The sequence below is a fragment of the Propithecus coquereli genome, unplaced genomic scaffold (genome assembly GCF_000956105.1).
Source record: "Propithecus coquereli isolate 6110/MARCELLA unplaced genomic scaffold, Pcoq_1.0 Scaffold480, whole genome shotgun sequence".
NCBI lineage: Eukaryota > Metazoa > Chordata > Mammalia > Primates > Indriidae > Propithecus > Propithecus coquereli.
This window is the reverse complement of record NW_012150619.1, coordinates 1,246,281-1,263,317: the sequence shown is the minus strand read 5'-3', so window position 1 is coordinate 1,263,317 and position 17,037 is coordinate 1,246,281. Positions and strand designations below refer to the sequence as shown.

At 47.2% G+C, this 17,037-nt stretch overlaps 1 protein-coding gene across 1 annotated transcript in view; it reads left to right on the top strand.

The window, feature by feature from the left end:
* TBC1D22A (TBC1 domain family, member 22A) overlaps nt 1-17,037 on the top strand; it is a 355,619-nt gene that overhangs the window by 196,485 nt on the left and 142,097 nt on the right. Inside the window, exon 10 of the mRNA XM_012655585.1 lies at nt 13,565-13,640. Coding sequence (XP_012511039.1) covers nt 13,565-13,640 — 76 coding nt within the window. The remainder of the gene's footprint in view (nt 1-13,564; nt 13,641-17,037) is intronic.

The window sequence follows — 17,037 nt, the reverse complement described above, 5'->3', positions numbered from 1 at the left end:
GGTCTTTTTAATGCTATTTGGTATTAGTAGCTACATTTTGGGGATGGTTTTTGGTGTAGATCACAGGAATACATCCGAGCCAATCCCAGCTGATTGAATATTTCTTTAAAAAAGATTTCTTCAAAACAGGACATTGGCTTCAGGGCCTGATCGTAACTGGTTTTGAATGCGTGCTTTCTGGGCAGTGGAAGCTGCTGACCCAGCGCTACCTTTCAGCCCCGTCTCTCCCTGGGGGTTTAAAGTCGGTGCCCAGTTAGAAGTTCCAGGCTGGACGAGGCCTTCTTAGGCTTTTAGGGGATTAGTCTTGTGCTTTTGCCAGTCTTTTCATTTCACTAACAACACCAATGCCAAGGTTGTCGGTTAGCTATTACTTCTTGAATTACAGCTTCCCTGTTTGCCTACCCTGAAGTCATACTGTTACTCCTAGATTCATTACTTAACAGGACAGCTTCTTTGAGTAGAAAAGAACCATTGCCTTTTATAATTAGCCATTTACATTTCCTTTCCTTGGGGAAGAATTATTCAATTCTAAGAACTGGTTGGTGGCATGGAAGTGATAGGAATATTGGGCAAGGTGACTAAATTATCCTGGAACTTGTCAGAGAAAAGGCCAGAATTGTGGTGATATCATGACTCATTCAGAGAAAGGCCAGAAAACCACTAGGTCTGTCTTGGGGGCTGGAGTGGGCTCTGTCCTGGGGCATCCCTCAAAGCCCTCAGGTAGGGCTGCTGTGAGTCAGCCATCGAGGTTAATGTCAGGGAGGCAAAAAGGGACAGGCGAGGAGATCAGAGCCTGAGCAGAGCCCTTGGATAAATGTGGGTTCTTACGATTTATGCTCCAGAAAGAACAGCCAAGGGCAAATTCAGAGGGGTGGCTCAGGAACCTCTGCAAGGAGCTTAGACAGCTAGAACGCGGGGTGATCTGAGTCCTGGGGTGTTATCTGCCAACTAAGCTGGCAGGAAAGAGGAGAACAAGGAAGGGGCCGGTGTGGTTCCTGGGAAGGTGGCAGTGAGAAAGCCCACTTCCACTGAGCCCTGCTTCGGTGTTTGTTGTGAGCATCAAGAAGAACCTTCTCTGGGGAAGAGCAGAGGAGCCTCATGTGGAGGGAGCCCCTGGGGTGGGAGGGTGAGTGAGTGAAGCACCTGCCATTTAGGAACGTGAAATACTTACCTGCCTCAAGTAGCAGATGAATCGTACTCTGTGAAGAATGCTAGAGATGTGATTTTAGAGCCCCAGTCAATAAAACCGAGGATTCCTGACGTTTTGGGAAGGCTTATTAAACAGAAGAGAATGTGTTAGTTACTGGGCTGCAACAGAAGAGTCATTAAGAATGAGTCATTGAGCAGCAAGCAATTTAAAAATGAAAATTAAAAAAATTCAATTTATAGTAGCATTGAAAAATATAAAAATCCATGTTGGTGCCTGAATGAATAGTTCATTCCTTTTAATTACCAGGTAGTACTCCACTGTGTGGACGTGTTGCCGTTTGTTTATCCGTCCTCCTGTTGGTGGAAGCCATCTGTTTCCAGTCTTTGGCCATCATGAATAAAGTTTCTGTGAACATTTGTGTGCACGTCTTGTTGACATACGTTTCATTTCTCTTGGGTCAATACCTAGGAGTGGACATGCTGGGCCATAATGCAAGAGGATGTGTAGTTTTTGTAAGAGCCAGACCTTTCCCCAAAAGTGCTTGTGCCATTTTGTACACGCATCAGCCACGTGGGAAAGTTCCGGCTGTTTTGCATCAGAATGCAGTTCCACCAGCCGTGCATCTCCCTCATGGCCTTCATCTGTGCCGGGTCACGATCCTTTGTCAAGGCATATACTCCGAGAATGTTTTTTTCTGATCTGCAGTTGTCAGTTCATTTCTTTAACAGTGTCTTCTGATCAGCAGAAAACTTTAATTTTGATGAAATAAAATTTATAAATTTTTTCTTTTGTGGTAATGGTTTTCTGTTTCTTGACTAAAAATCTTTTGCCTACCCCCAAAATCCTCCTTGGTTCTTCTTCTTCAAGATGCTTTACATTTTAGTTTTAAGCCTATAACCTAGCTTGAGTTAATTCTGTGTGTGGTGTGAGGAAGGTGTCGGGGTCCGTCTTTTCCCTGTAGACAGCCCAGTGAGCACGCTACGGTTTATTGAAGACAGCTTTCTTTTGTTTCTCTGTCAGGTAGCTTCAGCACTTTGCCTAAAATTAAACGATTGTGCAGGTGCGTGTCCGTTTCTGGGCACCCTGTTCTGTTCCAGTGATTGCTGATGGGTCTTTATCCAGTTCCCACTGTCGTAATCACTGTGGCTTTTCATGGAGCCAAGCAGGGTCAGTCCTCCAACTTTGTTCTTTTAAAAAATTGTCTTTTGTATTTTTAGTGCCTTTGCATTTTTTGTAAAGTTTGTCTCTTGCCTGCCATTCTCTACAAAAAAGCCTGCTGATCTCGATCTCTTGAATGATTTCCTTATTGTTGACTATGTCAATTTCCCTTGAACTGACAATATTAACAAATATTGAGTCTTCTCATCCATTATCCTTGTATATTTCCTAATTTATTTAGAACTTCTTTAATTTATCCTCTCAAACATTTTGTAGTTTTCCGTGTATGGGTTTTGCTCATATTTTGTTAAATTTATTTCTAAATATTTTGGGGTATTTTTGATGCCACTTTAAAGGGTATAACTTTGCCGGTAAATTTTTTCTTTTATTTTATACTACTGGTATATACAAATGCAAGTGATTTTTGTGAACTCACATAGTTTTCTAGGTATTATTGCTGCATAACAAATGACTTCAAAACTTCCTGACCTAAAATAAAGCCAGCCGTGTTCTTGTGCTCACAGATTCCGTGTGTCGGCATTTCAGTCTGGGCACAACACAGGCTGGTTATTCATGCCACAATGTCTGGGGCCTCAGGAGGGAAGACGTAAAGGCTGGATGTAAGCGGATGCCTGGGGGCAGAGATCATCTGGTCTAGAGTCTCCTTTACTTAAGTGTCTGGTGCCTGGGCCAGGACGACTCCACGAAGAGGACTTTAAATTGTACTGCTCACTCGTGGCCTCTCCGTGTGGCTTAGTGTCCTCAGAGCATGGTGGCCATAGCATGGTCAGACTCTCACACGGTGGTTCACGGTTCCCAGTGAAATCCTTCCCACAAACAAGGTGTAAGTTGCATTTTTCGTGACTGAGCCTTGAAAGTCACATGCTATTAATACTCATCTGTGACTTGGAAGTCACGTACACTGTGCTTTTTCAATGGAAGAAGTCACAGCCTATTCAGATTCAGAGAGAAGGAAATCAGATCCCATCTCGAGCAGGGGTGACGCAGTCACACCAGGAAAGAGCACGTGGGGTAGGAGAGAATCTAAACTCACGTGTGACTTCTCATACTTGGTTTCTGGTAATCTTGCTACATTCAGGTATTACTTCTGGACCTTTTTGGTGGATGAGTTAGGATTTTCTGTGTACACAATGATGTTATCTGCAAATAAAGTTTTCTTTCTTTCTTTCCAATACAAATGGCTTTTATAGGCATACCTTGGAGATATGGCATGTTCAGTTCCAGACCACTGCAATAAAGTGAATATCATAGTAAAACTAGTTGCACAAATTGGTTTCCTGTTGCATATAAAAGTTGTGTTTATATTATACTGTAGTCTATTAAGTGTGCAATGGAATTATGCCTAAAAAAATGCATGTACCTTAATTAAAAAATACTTTATTGTTAAAACATGCTGACAATCATCTGAGCCTTGATCGAGTTATAATCTTTTTGCTGGTGGAGGGTCTTGCCTTGATGTTGATGGTGCTGACTGATCAGGGGGGCGGCTGCTGAAGGTTGGGGTGGCTGTGGTGATTTCTTAAAATAAGACGACAGTGAAGTTTGCTACATCAATCGAGTCTTCCTTTCACAAAGATTTCTCTGCAGCATTCCATGTGCTGTTTGATAGCACTTTACCCATAGTAGAACTTCTTTTAAAATTGGAGCCAATCCTCTAAAACCCTGCTATTGCTTTATCAACTAAGTTTATGTAATATTCTAAATCCTTTGTTGTCATTTCCATGATGTTCACGGCATCTTCACCAGGAATAGATTCTGTCTCAAGAAACCACTTTCTTTGCTCAGCCGTAAGAAGCAGCTCCTTATCCATTCAGATTTTATCATGAAACCGCAGCAATTGAGTCACATCTTCAGGCTCCACTTCTAATTCTGAGTCTCTTGCTATTTCTGCCGCATCTGCAGTTACTTTCAACACTGAAGTCTTGAACCTCTCAAGGTCATTCATGAGGGTTCAAGTCATCTTGCTCCAAACTCCTGTTGACATTGCGATTTTGACCTTCTCCCATGAATCACTAATGTTCTTAGTGGCATCTGGAATGGAGAATCCTTTCCAGAGGGTTTTCCATTTACTTTGCCCAGATCCATTGGCAGAATCTCTGTCTATGACCCCTGCAGCCTTATGAAACATATTTCTTCAGTAATGACTTGGAAGTCGAGGTTACTCCTTGATCCATGGGCTGCGGAATGGAAGTTGTTAGCAGGCATGAAAACAGCATGTACATCTTATTGTACATCTCTATTAGGGCTCTTGGGTGACCAGGTGCGTTGTTAATGAGCAGTAATATTTTGGAAGGCATCTTTTTGTCTGAGCAGCAGATCTCAACAGTGGGCTTAAACTATTCAGTAAACCATACTGTAAACAGATGTGCTGTCAACCGGACTTTGTTGTTCCATTTATAGGGCACAGGCCAAGTAGATTTAGGTTAATTCTTACAGGCCCTAGGATTGTCAGAATGGTAAATGAGCATTGGCTTCAACTTAAAGTCGCCAGCTGCATTATCCCCTAACGAGAGAATGAGCCTATTCTTTGAAGCTTTGAGGCCAGGCATTGACTTCTCTCTAGCTATGGAAGTCCTAGATGGCATCTTTTCCAAATAGAAGGCTGTTTCTGCATTGAAAATCGATTTAGTGTTGCCACCTTCATCAATTATCTCAGCTAGATCTTCTGGGTAACTTGCTGCAGCTTCCACATCAGGAACTGGTAGTTTGTTACACAGGTGGCTTCTTTCTTTTAACCTCATGACCCAACCTCTGCTGGCTTCCAGCTTTTCTTCTGCAGCTTCCTCACCTCTCTCAGCCTTCATAGAACTGAAGAGAGTTAGAACCTTGCTCTGGATTAGGTTTTGGCTTAAGGGAATGTTGTGGCTGGTCTGATCTTTTACCAAGACCACTAAAATTTTCTCTGTATCAGCAATAATGCTGTTTCACGTTCTCATTACTCGTGTATTCGCTGGAGTAGCACCTTTAATTTCCTTCAAGAACTTTTTATTTGCCTTCACAACTTGGCTAACTGTTGAGTGCAAGAGGACTAGCTTTCAGCCTATCTCGGCATTCAACGATCCTTCCTCATTAAGCTTCAGCATTGCTAGCTTTTGATTGCTGTGCAACTCTTCCTTTGACTTGAACACACAGGAGCCATTGTGTGGTTATCAATTGGCCTAATTTCAATATTGTTGTGTCTCAGGGAATAGGGAGGCCCAAGGAGAGTGAGGGAGACGGGGGAATGGCCCCTCCATGGAGCAGTCAGAACACACATTTATAAATTAATTTTCCCATCTTACATGGGCATGGTTTGTCGTGCATCAGACCAATTACACTAGTAACATCTTAGATCACTGATCACCGTAACAGATATAATAATAATAATAATAAAGTTTGAAATATTTTGAGAATTCCTAATACCAAAGTGCAACACAGAGACACAACATGTATATGCTTATTTAAAGTGTACTTATTGTAGATAGCTTATTCTTGGAGTTTGCTTTCTTATTGTGTGTTTAGTATATGTGTTTAGTCTTTTAGTGTGTGTTTAGTCTATATATATATTCATGTAATGTTTCCAATGTAATTATTATATGGTTGGGGTTTAGATTGCCACTTATTTTTTATTTCATCTTTTCTTAATTTCACTTTTTTCCTCCTTTCTTTTGGATGAATTGAGTATTTTTTAAATTAGTGGACTTTGGTTTTTAGAGCAGTTTCAGGTTTAAATTGAACAGAAAATTAGAGCTCCCATGTGCTCCTTCACCATGCCCTCCCGTCCTGGTGTCCCGTTGCCAATGTCTCACATTGGTATGGCACACCTGTTACACGCGATGAGCCCATGCTGATACATTATTATTAACCGAAGTCCGTAGTTTGCATTAGAGTTCACTGTTTGTGTTGCACATTGTGTGGGTTTTGACAGATGTGGACCCACATGTGTCCACCAATAAGGCTCCAGAGGAGTCTCCCCGCCCCAAAAAACGCTGTTCATCCTTCCCTCCACCCTGACCTCTGGCAACCTCTGGTCTTTTTACTGTGCCCAGAGTTGTGCCTTTTCCAGAATGTCACTTCGCTGGAGTGATGCAGTGTGTAGCCTTTTCAGACTGGCTTCTTGAACTCAGGTGGTTTATTTTCACTTTGACTTACTGGCTGCTTCTCCTCCCCTCCCTTGTTTTAGAGGTTGTTCTGCTGCTCACAGGGTGTATCTGCAATTTGTCACGGACTGCCCCCAAACACTGTGATACCACTTTACCCTGCTGGCTGGCCCGTGTCTGGGAACCACTTGGCATGTGGTGTGCAGAGGCTCTGGTTACCGTGGCAGGCTGGGTGCGAGCCTGCAGTCTGAGCCACTGCTTATGACCGGTACCAGTCGGAGAGGGGGGCGTTCACGTTTGTGTGGACGCTGTCGTAGGCTCTTTTAGGTTCAATAACTCATTTAATACCCACCATGTCTTTGTGATGGGGCCCTTCCTTTCTCCATTTTACAGATGAGAAGACAGCAGAGCGGGGAAATTAAGCTAGCGGGTGGGAAAGCCAGGAGTTAAATAAGGCTCGATGTGTTTTTACGACGCCTTTTCGCTCTGAGCAGCTTCTGAGAGCCTGCCACAGGCCCGTCCTTGGCCTTGTCCTTCTCTCTCCTTCTCAGAGGCTGTAATGGAGGCTTTGAGGGATCAGTGTAACCAGTGCCTCTAAGCTTGGAGGGACAGCTAATGTGATAGATGACACAATCAAGATTCAGAATGAGTCTGGCGCCTGGAATGCCAGCCGAGAACCAACCAAATGAACAGGCTAATAGGAATAAATGGAAAGTCCCATGTTCAGGTTCAAAAAGCCGACCAGTCCAGGTCGGTAGACAGCTATTTGTGCAGTTGGGGTTGACCGTATCATCATGGGAAGCTCTTATCATCACTTTCCCTAGATTACGGCAGTTGTCTCGTAACTGATACCCTGTATCCTCTTTGGTCCCATTCTGTTATTTCTGCACCTTGTGGCCAGAATAATCTTTTCAAAATGCAAATCTCGTAACCGCAGTGGCTTCCCGTTTCCGTTTCATTAACTTCATTTGATCACTTTGGGTTGGTCTTACTGTTAAGTCCCTAAATGGCCCTCCAGCCTCGGAATAGTCTCTCTTGACACGCCGCCCTGGCCTTCATTCCGTTCGTAGGATGTGCCGTGCTCCCTGCTGCCACCGGTGCTCCGCCCCGTGGTGCTTGAGCCATCCTTCCCAGCTCAGCTCAGGCCCCACGTCCTCAGAGTGGACGTCCAGGTCAGGCCCCTGTTCTGTGCTGTGGTGGTGCGGCCTCCCAGCTCACAGTGAGCGGTACACGCGTGCTCGCGTGATGTGTGAACACCTGCTCATCTACCAGACTCTCGCCTCTGTGGACAGAAGGGTCCTGTCTGCTTTTCTCCCCATCTGTGTCAGGGGACCCCAAGACCACAGCCCCAGGCTTGGTGACTCACAGGACCTGCGTGGAGTTGTGCTCACAGCTGTGATTCGTCCTGTACGAGGACGCAAAGCAAACTCAACCGGGGGAAAAGGCACACGGGGAAGTCCAGAGGAAACCGGGTACGAGCTTCCAAGCCCTCTCCCGGTGGAGGCACACAGGACACGCTTGCTTCCTCCAGCAGGAGCTGTGACAACACACGTGCAGCGTTGGCTGCTGGGGAAGCGTGTTAGAGACCCGGTGCCCAGGGTGCTATTGGGGGCTGCTCACGTAGGCACCCTCTGCCTGGCATGTACCAAATGCCATCCCCCCAGAAGGAAACACGTGCTCAGCACAAACCACACTGCACGGGTAGGCGCGGTGAGCTGTTCGGATTAGTTGAGGAACGGTGGGGACCCTCCGGAAACCAAGTTCCCAGACACTAGGTTGTAAGCAGGCCTCTCTAACGACAGCATTCTCAGGCCTGCTGTGTTTAACTCATTTGCATACCATTAATACTCAGGACTTAATTTTCTGGCATGTAGGAGGCATTTGATGAGTGTTTATTGAACTGATGAAAGAACTGACAGTCTGATGTGGTTCTGTCTTACGTTGGGTTGACGCATCGATCGCATCAATGTATTAATGGATGGGCGCTGTCGGCAGCTGTGGCAGTGGGCGTGCCCGCTCTCTGTCCTCCGCGTGATCAGGGCCCATGTGGGCTCCTGTGTGCAGAGCTGTGGGCCAGATGGTCCTGAGGGGAAGGGGAATGGACTCTTTCAGAGTTGAAGGAAATGGAAGTCTGTCCCGCCATTGTTTGCAAAAAGGACTTTCTGAGCTGTTTCGGAGGCAGGTCCAGGCCTGGGTGAGGAGGGCAGACTTGGTTTCAGCATGGGAAAGAAACTTGATTGGAGTGAGATTGTCCTAGAAAGGGGATGCCGGACTCCGTGGGGAGGAGGATCCCTGGTCCAGTTGGAAGAGCCGTTCGTCAGAGACGCAGGAGGGGTTCTTAATTCTCTCTGGGCTGCAGGTGTGATGGGAGGGGCTCAGGGTCTTTCCAACTAAGCCGACAGGAATTTATATCTCACTCTTCCCCAAAACGCTCTTTCAGATGATTATTCTGCTTTTGCCCTGAAGAGCACAGGCAGCGTCCTTTGTTACTGCCAGGGTTGGTGACAGATGTGAGGCACGCTGAGTGTGTTTTCTTGATTTTTCCTACCAATACCAACTTTACCTTCTGTAAAATGTTTCATAAAAGGTCATTGTGTTCCTCAGACCTTCCTTTCTTCCCCCTGATCCATAAGTTCTGTGAATTATATCCTTTTTGAAAGACACAAAATAAAAATCCCAATTAGAAAGAATACATGTTTACTTTTTATGAAGGGAATAATACTAATATTATTACTATTAATATTTTTATGAGTATACGTTATTCTTACTTAATTCCTATTTTTCTGCCCATTCACATATTCAGGCAGCACACGGCTTCTGAGTCTGGCATTTGCGGCGCGGGTGTGTTCGGGTGTGTGGAGTTGGTGCTGGCCGGGGTATCCCGGGGTGAGAACCCAGGGTCTGCCCAGAGGCGTTGGGGAGCCCAGGGTGGGCAGCAGCAGGCACCTAGTAGGGCCGAAGTGGCCAGCGCCTTCTGAGGGAAGCTGTTGCCGGGGCCGAGGAACTTTCTTTTCTCCTCACGCCTTCCCAGCTGTTTGGCTCCGATTCCTCAGCTGTGGCCTCTGTGTCCTTGGAGAGCCCTTTGAAGGCTCCCTGGCCACCGAGCAGGGCCTGCTGCAGCCCGGACTCACTGCTCGAGACCGGAGGGTCCAGACCGACCACGTCCTCTGTGCCTGGGCTGCGGCGGTTCTTGCCTCCGTGGTTCAGTCCCGTCGTCGCTGTCGCAGCCCGGCTGGGGCTGGTCTTCCCTGTCCTCGGCCTGCAGACGGCACCACGCAGGGCTGTGCCCGTCAGTCTGTGCCCGTCAGTCTCTGCCGGTCTTTTCAAAATATGGATTTTTTTTTTATAAGCTCTCAGGTGTCTTTCTTTTCTCATCGTTTGGATTTCTGAGAACTCATCTTCTCTACCTTGGTTTTGAACAAATTGAGAAATAAAACAAATAGTGGCAGATGGAAGCCAAAGAATAATTTTTATTTCTGCTAAATGAGAGACTTGAAATCCTTTTTTAGTGTGAGAGCCCCATAAACCGGCTGGCTGACTCCAGGACTGTTCAGGCTCGCCCAGCCGGGACAGCCATCCTCAGGTGCACGGGAGCCGTGGGGCGGAGGACGGGGGCTCTCGAGGTGGCGGGGGGCGGAGCCCACAGCCCAGTTATCCCCCAGGCTTAGCAAAGCGTAAGTCGCCTCCTTGGGCGAGTAATTCTGGGGACAGAGAGTCTGGGAGAGGCAACAGCTGGGCCCCCCCCGAGCACACCCAGGTCTGTTTGTTATCGCGTAACCACGAGGCCCTGCTCGGCCAGGGCACTGCCCTCGGCGTGGAGGAGATCCGCAGTCCAGTTCGATGGCTCTGAAATTTGTCGGAATAGGACACTGATTAAATAATCTGGAAGGCCTCTCTGCACCCAAGGCTGCAAAACCACCCTCTAGTTTATTTCTCACCCTCAATTCTGTCCAGCTGTATTGTTCAACCTGGCTCATCAGAAATTGCTCTATGAGGTTAAATGACAGCATATAAACTTCCAACAACACAGTATGCCCCAAATCTGAATATAAATCTCCTTCTGTTATCCAGTCTGTGGGGAGAAATTAAGTCTTAAAGGCTAACCTTTGCAAGTTCAGGTCTAAAGATGATGACATTCAAAGGAATTAAAGTCCAGAACCAAAATTTCTTACTCCTGTTAAAGTTCAAATATATTAAAGCTCAGAGTTAGTCCTCAACTTCTGCCGCGGCGCTGTCTCCGCTAGAGGGCTGTTCCTCAGGGCCCAGAGTCCTGGCCATTGGATGCTGAGCCTCAGACAGCCCCTGCTTCTCCAGAGTTCAGATGTTAGGAGGACCCACACGCTTATCACAGAATTGGCTCACTAAATCTAGAAAACAAATCATCCCCTGGCCCCCCGGGCAGTCATCCTAAATAAGATCCTGTTCCCAGAGTGCATCCTTCCTTCCGCCCGAAATCACGGTAGGGCCTTGGCATCATTCTAAGAGAAGCTGGCAAACGGAGCTCTTCTTGGTTTACTGTTGCAGAGATGTGACAGTTTGGAATCCAGAGCCTGTCACTTGAAATCCACCTGGGAGAAATCTCCCAGCAAGGGGGTACATTTGACTCTGTTCATTTTCCATTTCTGGGGAAAAAATCCTCAATGCCTTGCAGGCATTTTTAGTTCTGTGCCATAGTGGCTGCTGCACCTGCTCTTGTTAGGAAATGTCGTGTGCATGCGTGCGTGCGCGCGTGCATGCGTGCGAGAGATGGGGAGAGAGGGAGGGCAGGAGGGAGAAACGCTTAGAGAGTGAAGACTGTCACATGCTTTTCTACTTTTCACATTTGACTTTGCGGCCTTGGAAACTGCTGCTGGCCTGAAGGCTGTCTTCTCAGCTCCACTTTGTCTCACCTGGGGTCTCCCTCCCGGATTCTGGAGCTGGAGGTCCTGTGCGTGCTGTTACCACGTCCCCAGGGCCTGCCGAGGGCCGATGCCTTTGCTGTGTGCTCTGTCATCCTTCTTCCACGATCGGGTCCTGTGAGCTCTGTGGGCATGACGTCTGCATGGTCGGCCACCCCCAGGAGTGTTGTTCTCTGAGTGCTTTCCAGTCCTGAGCCTGCCGATAAGGCACATCGGGTCCAGGACAGTCCCTCGCTTTCCTTCGGGCTCCGAATGCTGGGCGCAGTGTCTGTAGCTGCTCTGCACTGCCCGGCCCCCAGCCACATGTCCTCAGATGGACAGGCAGCAGGGTCGTCCCCCATCATCTGAAAGGCTGCAGCCACTCAGCTTGCTGTGACCAAGGCCTTGCTCAGTGGGCCCGAGCGTGCCTGGTGAGCTGCAGCTGCCTGCGCCCAGCACCTCCTGTCCAGACCTAGGCCCTGTTACCTGTGACCTCACTGAGGCCAGGGGCCTGGCTTTCCCTTGCCAAGGCTCCTGAGGCCTTCCCCAGTGTCACTCTCTGGGACAGTTGCTGTAAGCTAGTCTCCAGAGGCCCTGTCTGCTCACTAAAGAGTTCAGAGCCTGAGCCCAGTCCGCACAAGAACACACGCTGTCACTGGTGCCTCCCAGTCTCTTCTTTCCTCATTTCCTGGTGGGTGTCGGGGGCCCCAGTAAAGAACATCCTCTAAAGCCCCTGCGTTAGTTGTTATTGCTGCCGTAAGGAATTACCGCAGACTTAGTGTCCTAAAACAACACAGATTTGTTGTCTCAGTTCTGGAGGTCAGAGTCTGGTGTGGGCCTCCCGAGGCTAAATTCAAGGTGAGAGCGGCCGCATTCCTCCTGTGGGCTCGGGTAGGTCCATTCCTTGCCTTTCCCAGCTCCAGAGGCTCCTGGCGCTTCCTCCACCAGCGAGGTGAGTGGCGGAGGTCGAGTCCCTCTCACGTGGCCTCACTCTGCCTCACCCTCCTGCCTCCCTGTCCCACTGTTAGGGACCCCGTGATGGCAGTGGTCCACCGCATCATCCGGGCTCATTTCCTAGCCTTAGTTGGTTAGCAACCTTAGTTCTATCCGCAACCTACGTTCCCTTTGTCACGTAAGGTGACACATTCACAGGTTCCAGGGATCAGGACGTGGGCGTCCTGGGGGTGGTTATCATTCCGCCTTCCACACTCACTGTCCTCGAGTGTGTTAGGTCTGTTGCTGCGTGCGTCCAGTCAAAAGCCACCTCCTGGCGATGGCCCTGAGCACTGGCTGAGGCTCTAAGGGCCGTCTCTGTGGGGAACGCCCTCCGCTTCCCGACCGCCAGGAGCCGCGCTGTGCGTCCCCACCGTGGGATGAGGCAGGATGTCATCCTCTCTGGCCATGTGCCCCAGCACGTGCTTGTGCTCTCCTGGGTGGTGACGGTCACAGTAAATGAGTCCATCAGAGGCCGAGCACTGACTGTATCTTTAAACCTCTTCCACGTTCCACCCACATCATTTCCTTGAAGCTTTAGACAGTCCTAGAAGGCAGTGTGTTATTATTCTCACTTTACAGATGATGAAACCGAAGCCCAGAGAGGTTATGTTATTTGCCAAGGTTGCACAGCTCCTAAGTTATAGAGCTGGAGTCCCATTCCTGGTCCGTTTGGCTTAAACCTGCCCAGGCCCTCTCCTCCTTGAGGCTACACAGAGTTTCCTGTCTTAGTTTATGAACTTTGCCTGAGTTCACCTAGTTATATCTCTGTGAGTAAAGTCACACGCTTACCTTTTATCCCCATGCAGTGCCCGTGTCAGGAGCACTTGGGTCGTGGGCATGATGCTGGCACTGCCAGCGCCAGGCACGTTTGCCATTTCCCACGGGCTCCCGGCAGTGCTGAGTACGTGTGGTCCAGGGGCCGCCAAGGTGGTCAGTTCCTGCAGACAGGTATACTCAATGAGCTGTAAGTGTGGGTGCCTGTTTGCTCAATTTCAGCGTAGACGTATCACATTTACGGATGGGCATGTGCCATGCAGTGCTCCCGACGCCTGCCTGCTCGTCCTCTGACATCAGGAGGTGCCGGGCTTGCCCTTCTCAGAGGGAGACTCAGTGGCTCGCACGTGGGCCCTGCTGTGCAGTGTGTGTTCTCGTTTCTCAAGATAAAATCTTCAGCTTGTGAATTTGTTCTGTTATAAACCTGCTCATTTTTATTCTGCCTTTTTCCCCTTTAGAAAATGTTTTATTTTATATGCATATGATACACTATATTATTTTTTCCTTAGGACAACTACACCTTTGCCCAACCTGGGATTCAAATGAAAGTGAAGATGTTGGAAGAACTCGTGAGCCGGATTGACGGTAAGCCAGCTTCCTGAGTAGCCCCTCTCTGTGAGGAAGGGGGAGGTGGCCCCCAGCCCTCAGCATGACAGGAAGCTGTTCTCATTCAGCCAGCAGCACCCTGGCCTGCTTGCGATCACTCCTGTGCATGCTTCCCAGGCAGCTGCTGGAGCATGAGCTGCTCTCATTCCTTTTCATTACGGCGATATGATCAGAAATCAGTGCGTTTGCTTTGCAGGAAAGTAATGAGTGTGCACCAGAAGCAGGCAGCACTCACTCCTTATTAAGCCCTGTGATTGTCATAATCTGGGCGACAGTGGTTGTTTATGGGTGTCCTTTGGTACTCTGTTCCCTGCCTTGGTGCATCATTTTTCTATCAAGGATGCTAGAATAATTTCTCCATGGAATCCAATTAATTACCAAGTCTGGAAATAACATCTTTAATATTATAGAAAAATTATAGTGTGTGCTCAGGCAATTTTAGATTATGCTTTCATATTTAAGTGGGGGCTTTGAAATACTTTTTACCTTCATCCTTAAAATAATTCCCCCTGTGATGCGCTGACTGTCATACTGCAGTAGCAGAGTTTAATTAAATGAAAGTTGAGAGATAATGCTTGCCCATTCCAGGCATAATTCTCCTGATAGTTCGTTAAATTAATGAACAGAGCATTAACAAAGTGATGCCAAGCAGAGCCAGGCACATGTTTGTGATACCAGCTGGTCAGTGATGGGGTGTGGGAAAGAGGCATGTTCTTTCGTAGGGAGTCCTGTGTGAGCTTGGCAAACGTTTCACTGAACATACAGAGAAATTGTGCTTCGTTTAAAACTCAGCCCTAGCGATAGGCTTCTGAGTGCTTGCAGCTGACCACCCTCGTCCCTCGCTGTACCTTTGGCAGGAGAAAGCGGTGACGTCAGTCCTCAAGGAAGGGCTCCTGCTTTGGGAGCCTGCGGACTGACGTTATAAAATGGAGTCATACGAGTTATAAACTGCATTTTGTTCCTTGACTGAATCTGATGGTTATTACCTAATCTCTATATTATGAAGTTTTATACGGTTCTTCCAACAATACTTTATCTGATTCAGTATTATATTTAGCTACTTTCCAACCTGTCTATTCAAAATTCCGGTTTTTGCCTCTGTAGGTGCATTTATGTACATTTATTGTCTACTTCGCAGTGAGAGCTTGTTTGGACACGGTTGGATTTCTTTCTCTACCAACACTTCCACAAGTGTTCCCCAGCCTCGTTTAGTTCTTTGAAATGTGATTTGCAGTAGATGTGAATTACACTTTCATAGCAGGTTCTTCTTTTCCTCTCGTGTCCCCTGGAAGGCATATTTTATATTTTCTTAGAGGTTAGAAAGTTGTGGTTAGTGCTCCAGTTTGGGAAATGCCGGAATTGATTTTCTCTGGTGCTGTGGTCTAGAAGGAAGCACACTGCAGATTTGCTGGATGATTGTTTGAAAGACCAGCAACAACAACCAAAGGGGCCCCAACCAAATCTTTACCTTTTAGTAAATCATATTTTTATTTTCAGTGCAGCTTCTGAGTAGGCCATTTTTATCCTGCAATTTTTTGTTCAAAGGATCAGTTCTTCACAAAAGAGAAGATTTGTTGGTGTAATAGGTTAAATTGTATGACCTGTTAGTTCCTGTTCTTCTAATGAAATCTTAAAGAATTTCTCTGATGGCCTCAAAATAAGAATACCCAGGCTTTCAAAGCAGGAAATATATAGAATTTATAGAGTTAGGACTCTGACTGGTGGGAGCCGTCATCCCTCAGCAACCACTTGGGAGAAGCATCTTTGGGCCTCAGCTGCCCGAAGCCCCCACTTCTGCTTCACCACTCACCCCTGGGAGAGAGAACCTGTGGGCTTAGAACCTTCGTAGGGTCTATAAAGATTTTGTTAAGAGCAGAGGATATTCTAAAAAAAAAAAATTCCTTTAAAAATAAAAACCTCTGCTTCTTTTCTGCGTTCTGGGAGAAGGGCAGCGTTTATTTCAGAAAATTTTGACACTAGTGAAGGAAAGCACCTTCATGGACTTGCTGATTAAGAAAGGTGAGGTTTTATGGACATGGCCCAGAAGGGAATAGTTTAGAAAAGACCCGAATTGCTTTGCAAAGTAAAGCTAAAGGGATTTTAGGGATTTAGCAGTAGTGTTGTAAGGATAGGGCTCAGAAGTCAGAAGAGAACAGAGTGATGGAGAAAGAGCAAGGTCTTGGGGTGGGCAGAGGGCAGCGCAGTGAGGTAGTGAGAGGGAAGAGCACAAGACAGACAGCATCGCTCTTTTATCTTCTTGAGGTAAGGCGTGGGCAAAGCACCTTTAAGTAGTTTCCTGATTCGGGGAGTGCCGTATTCCCTCTCTGTCATCCTAAACCTTCAGCGAAAGTCTTCCACGCACACGCGAAGGTGCTGTGAGTGAAGGAGGGTTGCGTCTGCAGTGGAAGCTGCGTGGAGGGGAGGATGGGCGCCGGCCTTGGGGAGCGTGTGCTGGGGCTGGGCGGCACGTAAAGAGGGAGGCGAGCCCAGGGGATTTCCCGTCATCTTTGGGGCAGAAATTGTAGAACTTGCCACAGAATGAGACATGACAACTTGAGCCACTTAATATGAAATTAAAGGAAAAGGTGAGAGTAGGAGAAACTTCCGCTTCAAGTAGTAGCAACCTAGATAATTAGGACCAAGTTTCTCACCAAAGACAACCAGAATATCTAGATAAGTTTTTTTTGTTTGTTTAAAGTCAGCAAACAAAGCAAAATAGAGAGAGAGAGGGAGGGAGTGGGGGAGAGAAAGAAAGAAGAAAATAAATTCCTTTAAAGCTTTGAACTGCTGTCAAGATATCAGGAACTTCCTGGGTTAGAATGCGGGGACCTGGAGAGATCATACCAGCACTGAAGCCGCTGTTACTCTGAGGGCATTGGGCATTTCCTGATCCAGAAGAAATAATCCCAAAGTGACTTGCAGTTTGTCATCCTCCTGGAGTGAATGGGTCACACCCTAGGTTTCTCAGGATAGGGAGTCAGAGAAATGCCCTTACACCGTCTGAGACCCAGGAGTTGATATGTCAGGGTAAGGTGGAAGTGATACAGCCCTCGTAAAGTCTTGGCAGTCTAGGTTCGAGTTACCTGGGAGGACCAGGATTGTTTGAACCTCAGTTATGTTGACTCTGTACTGGAGTTTCCCAGAATACTTGTGAGAAGCAAAACAAAGTCTTTTCAAGACTCCTTATGTGAGAACAAACAAATAATAGAAACAGGCCCACAAAATGTTGAGCTTTTGTAACTGTTATCCTTGCTGGAATGCGTATGAAGAAATGAAAGAAGAGAAGCTTGGCTATGGCTACAGGGAATAGGAAGCTGTACAGTTTTGCATAAGAAATTTGAAAAGTAACCCCATAGGATTTCTGGAATTGAAAGAT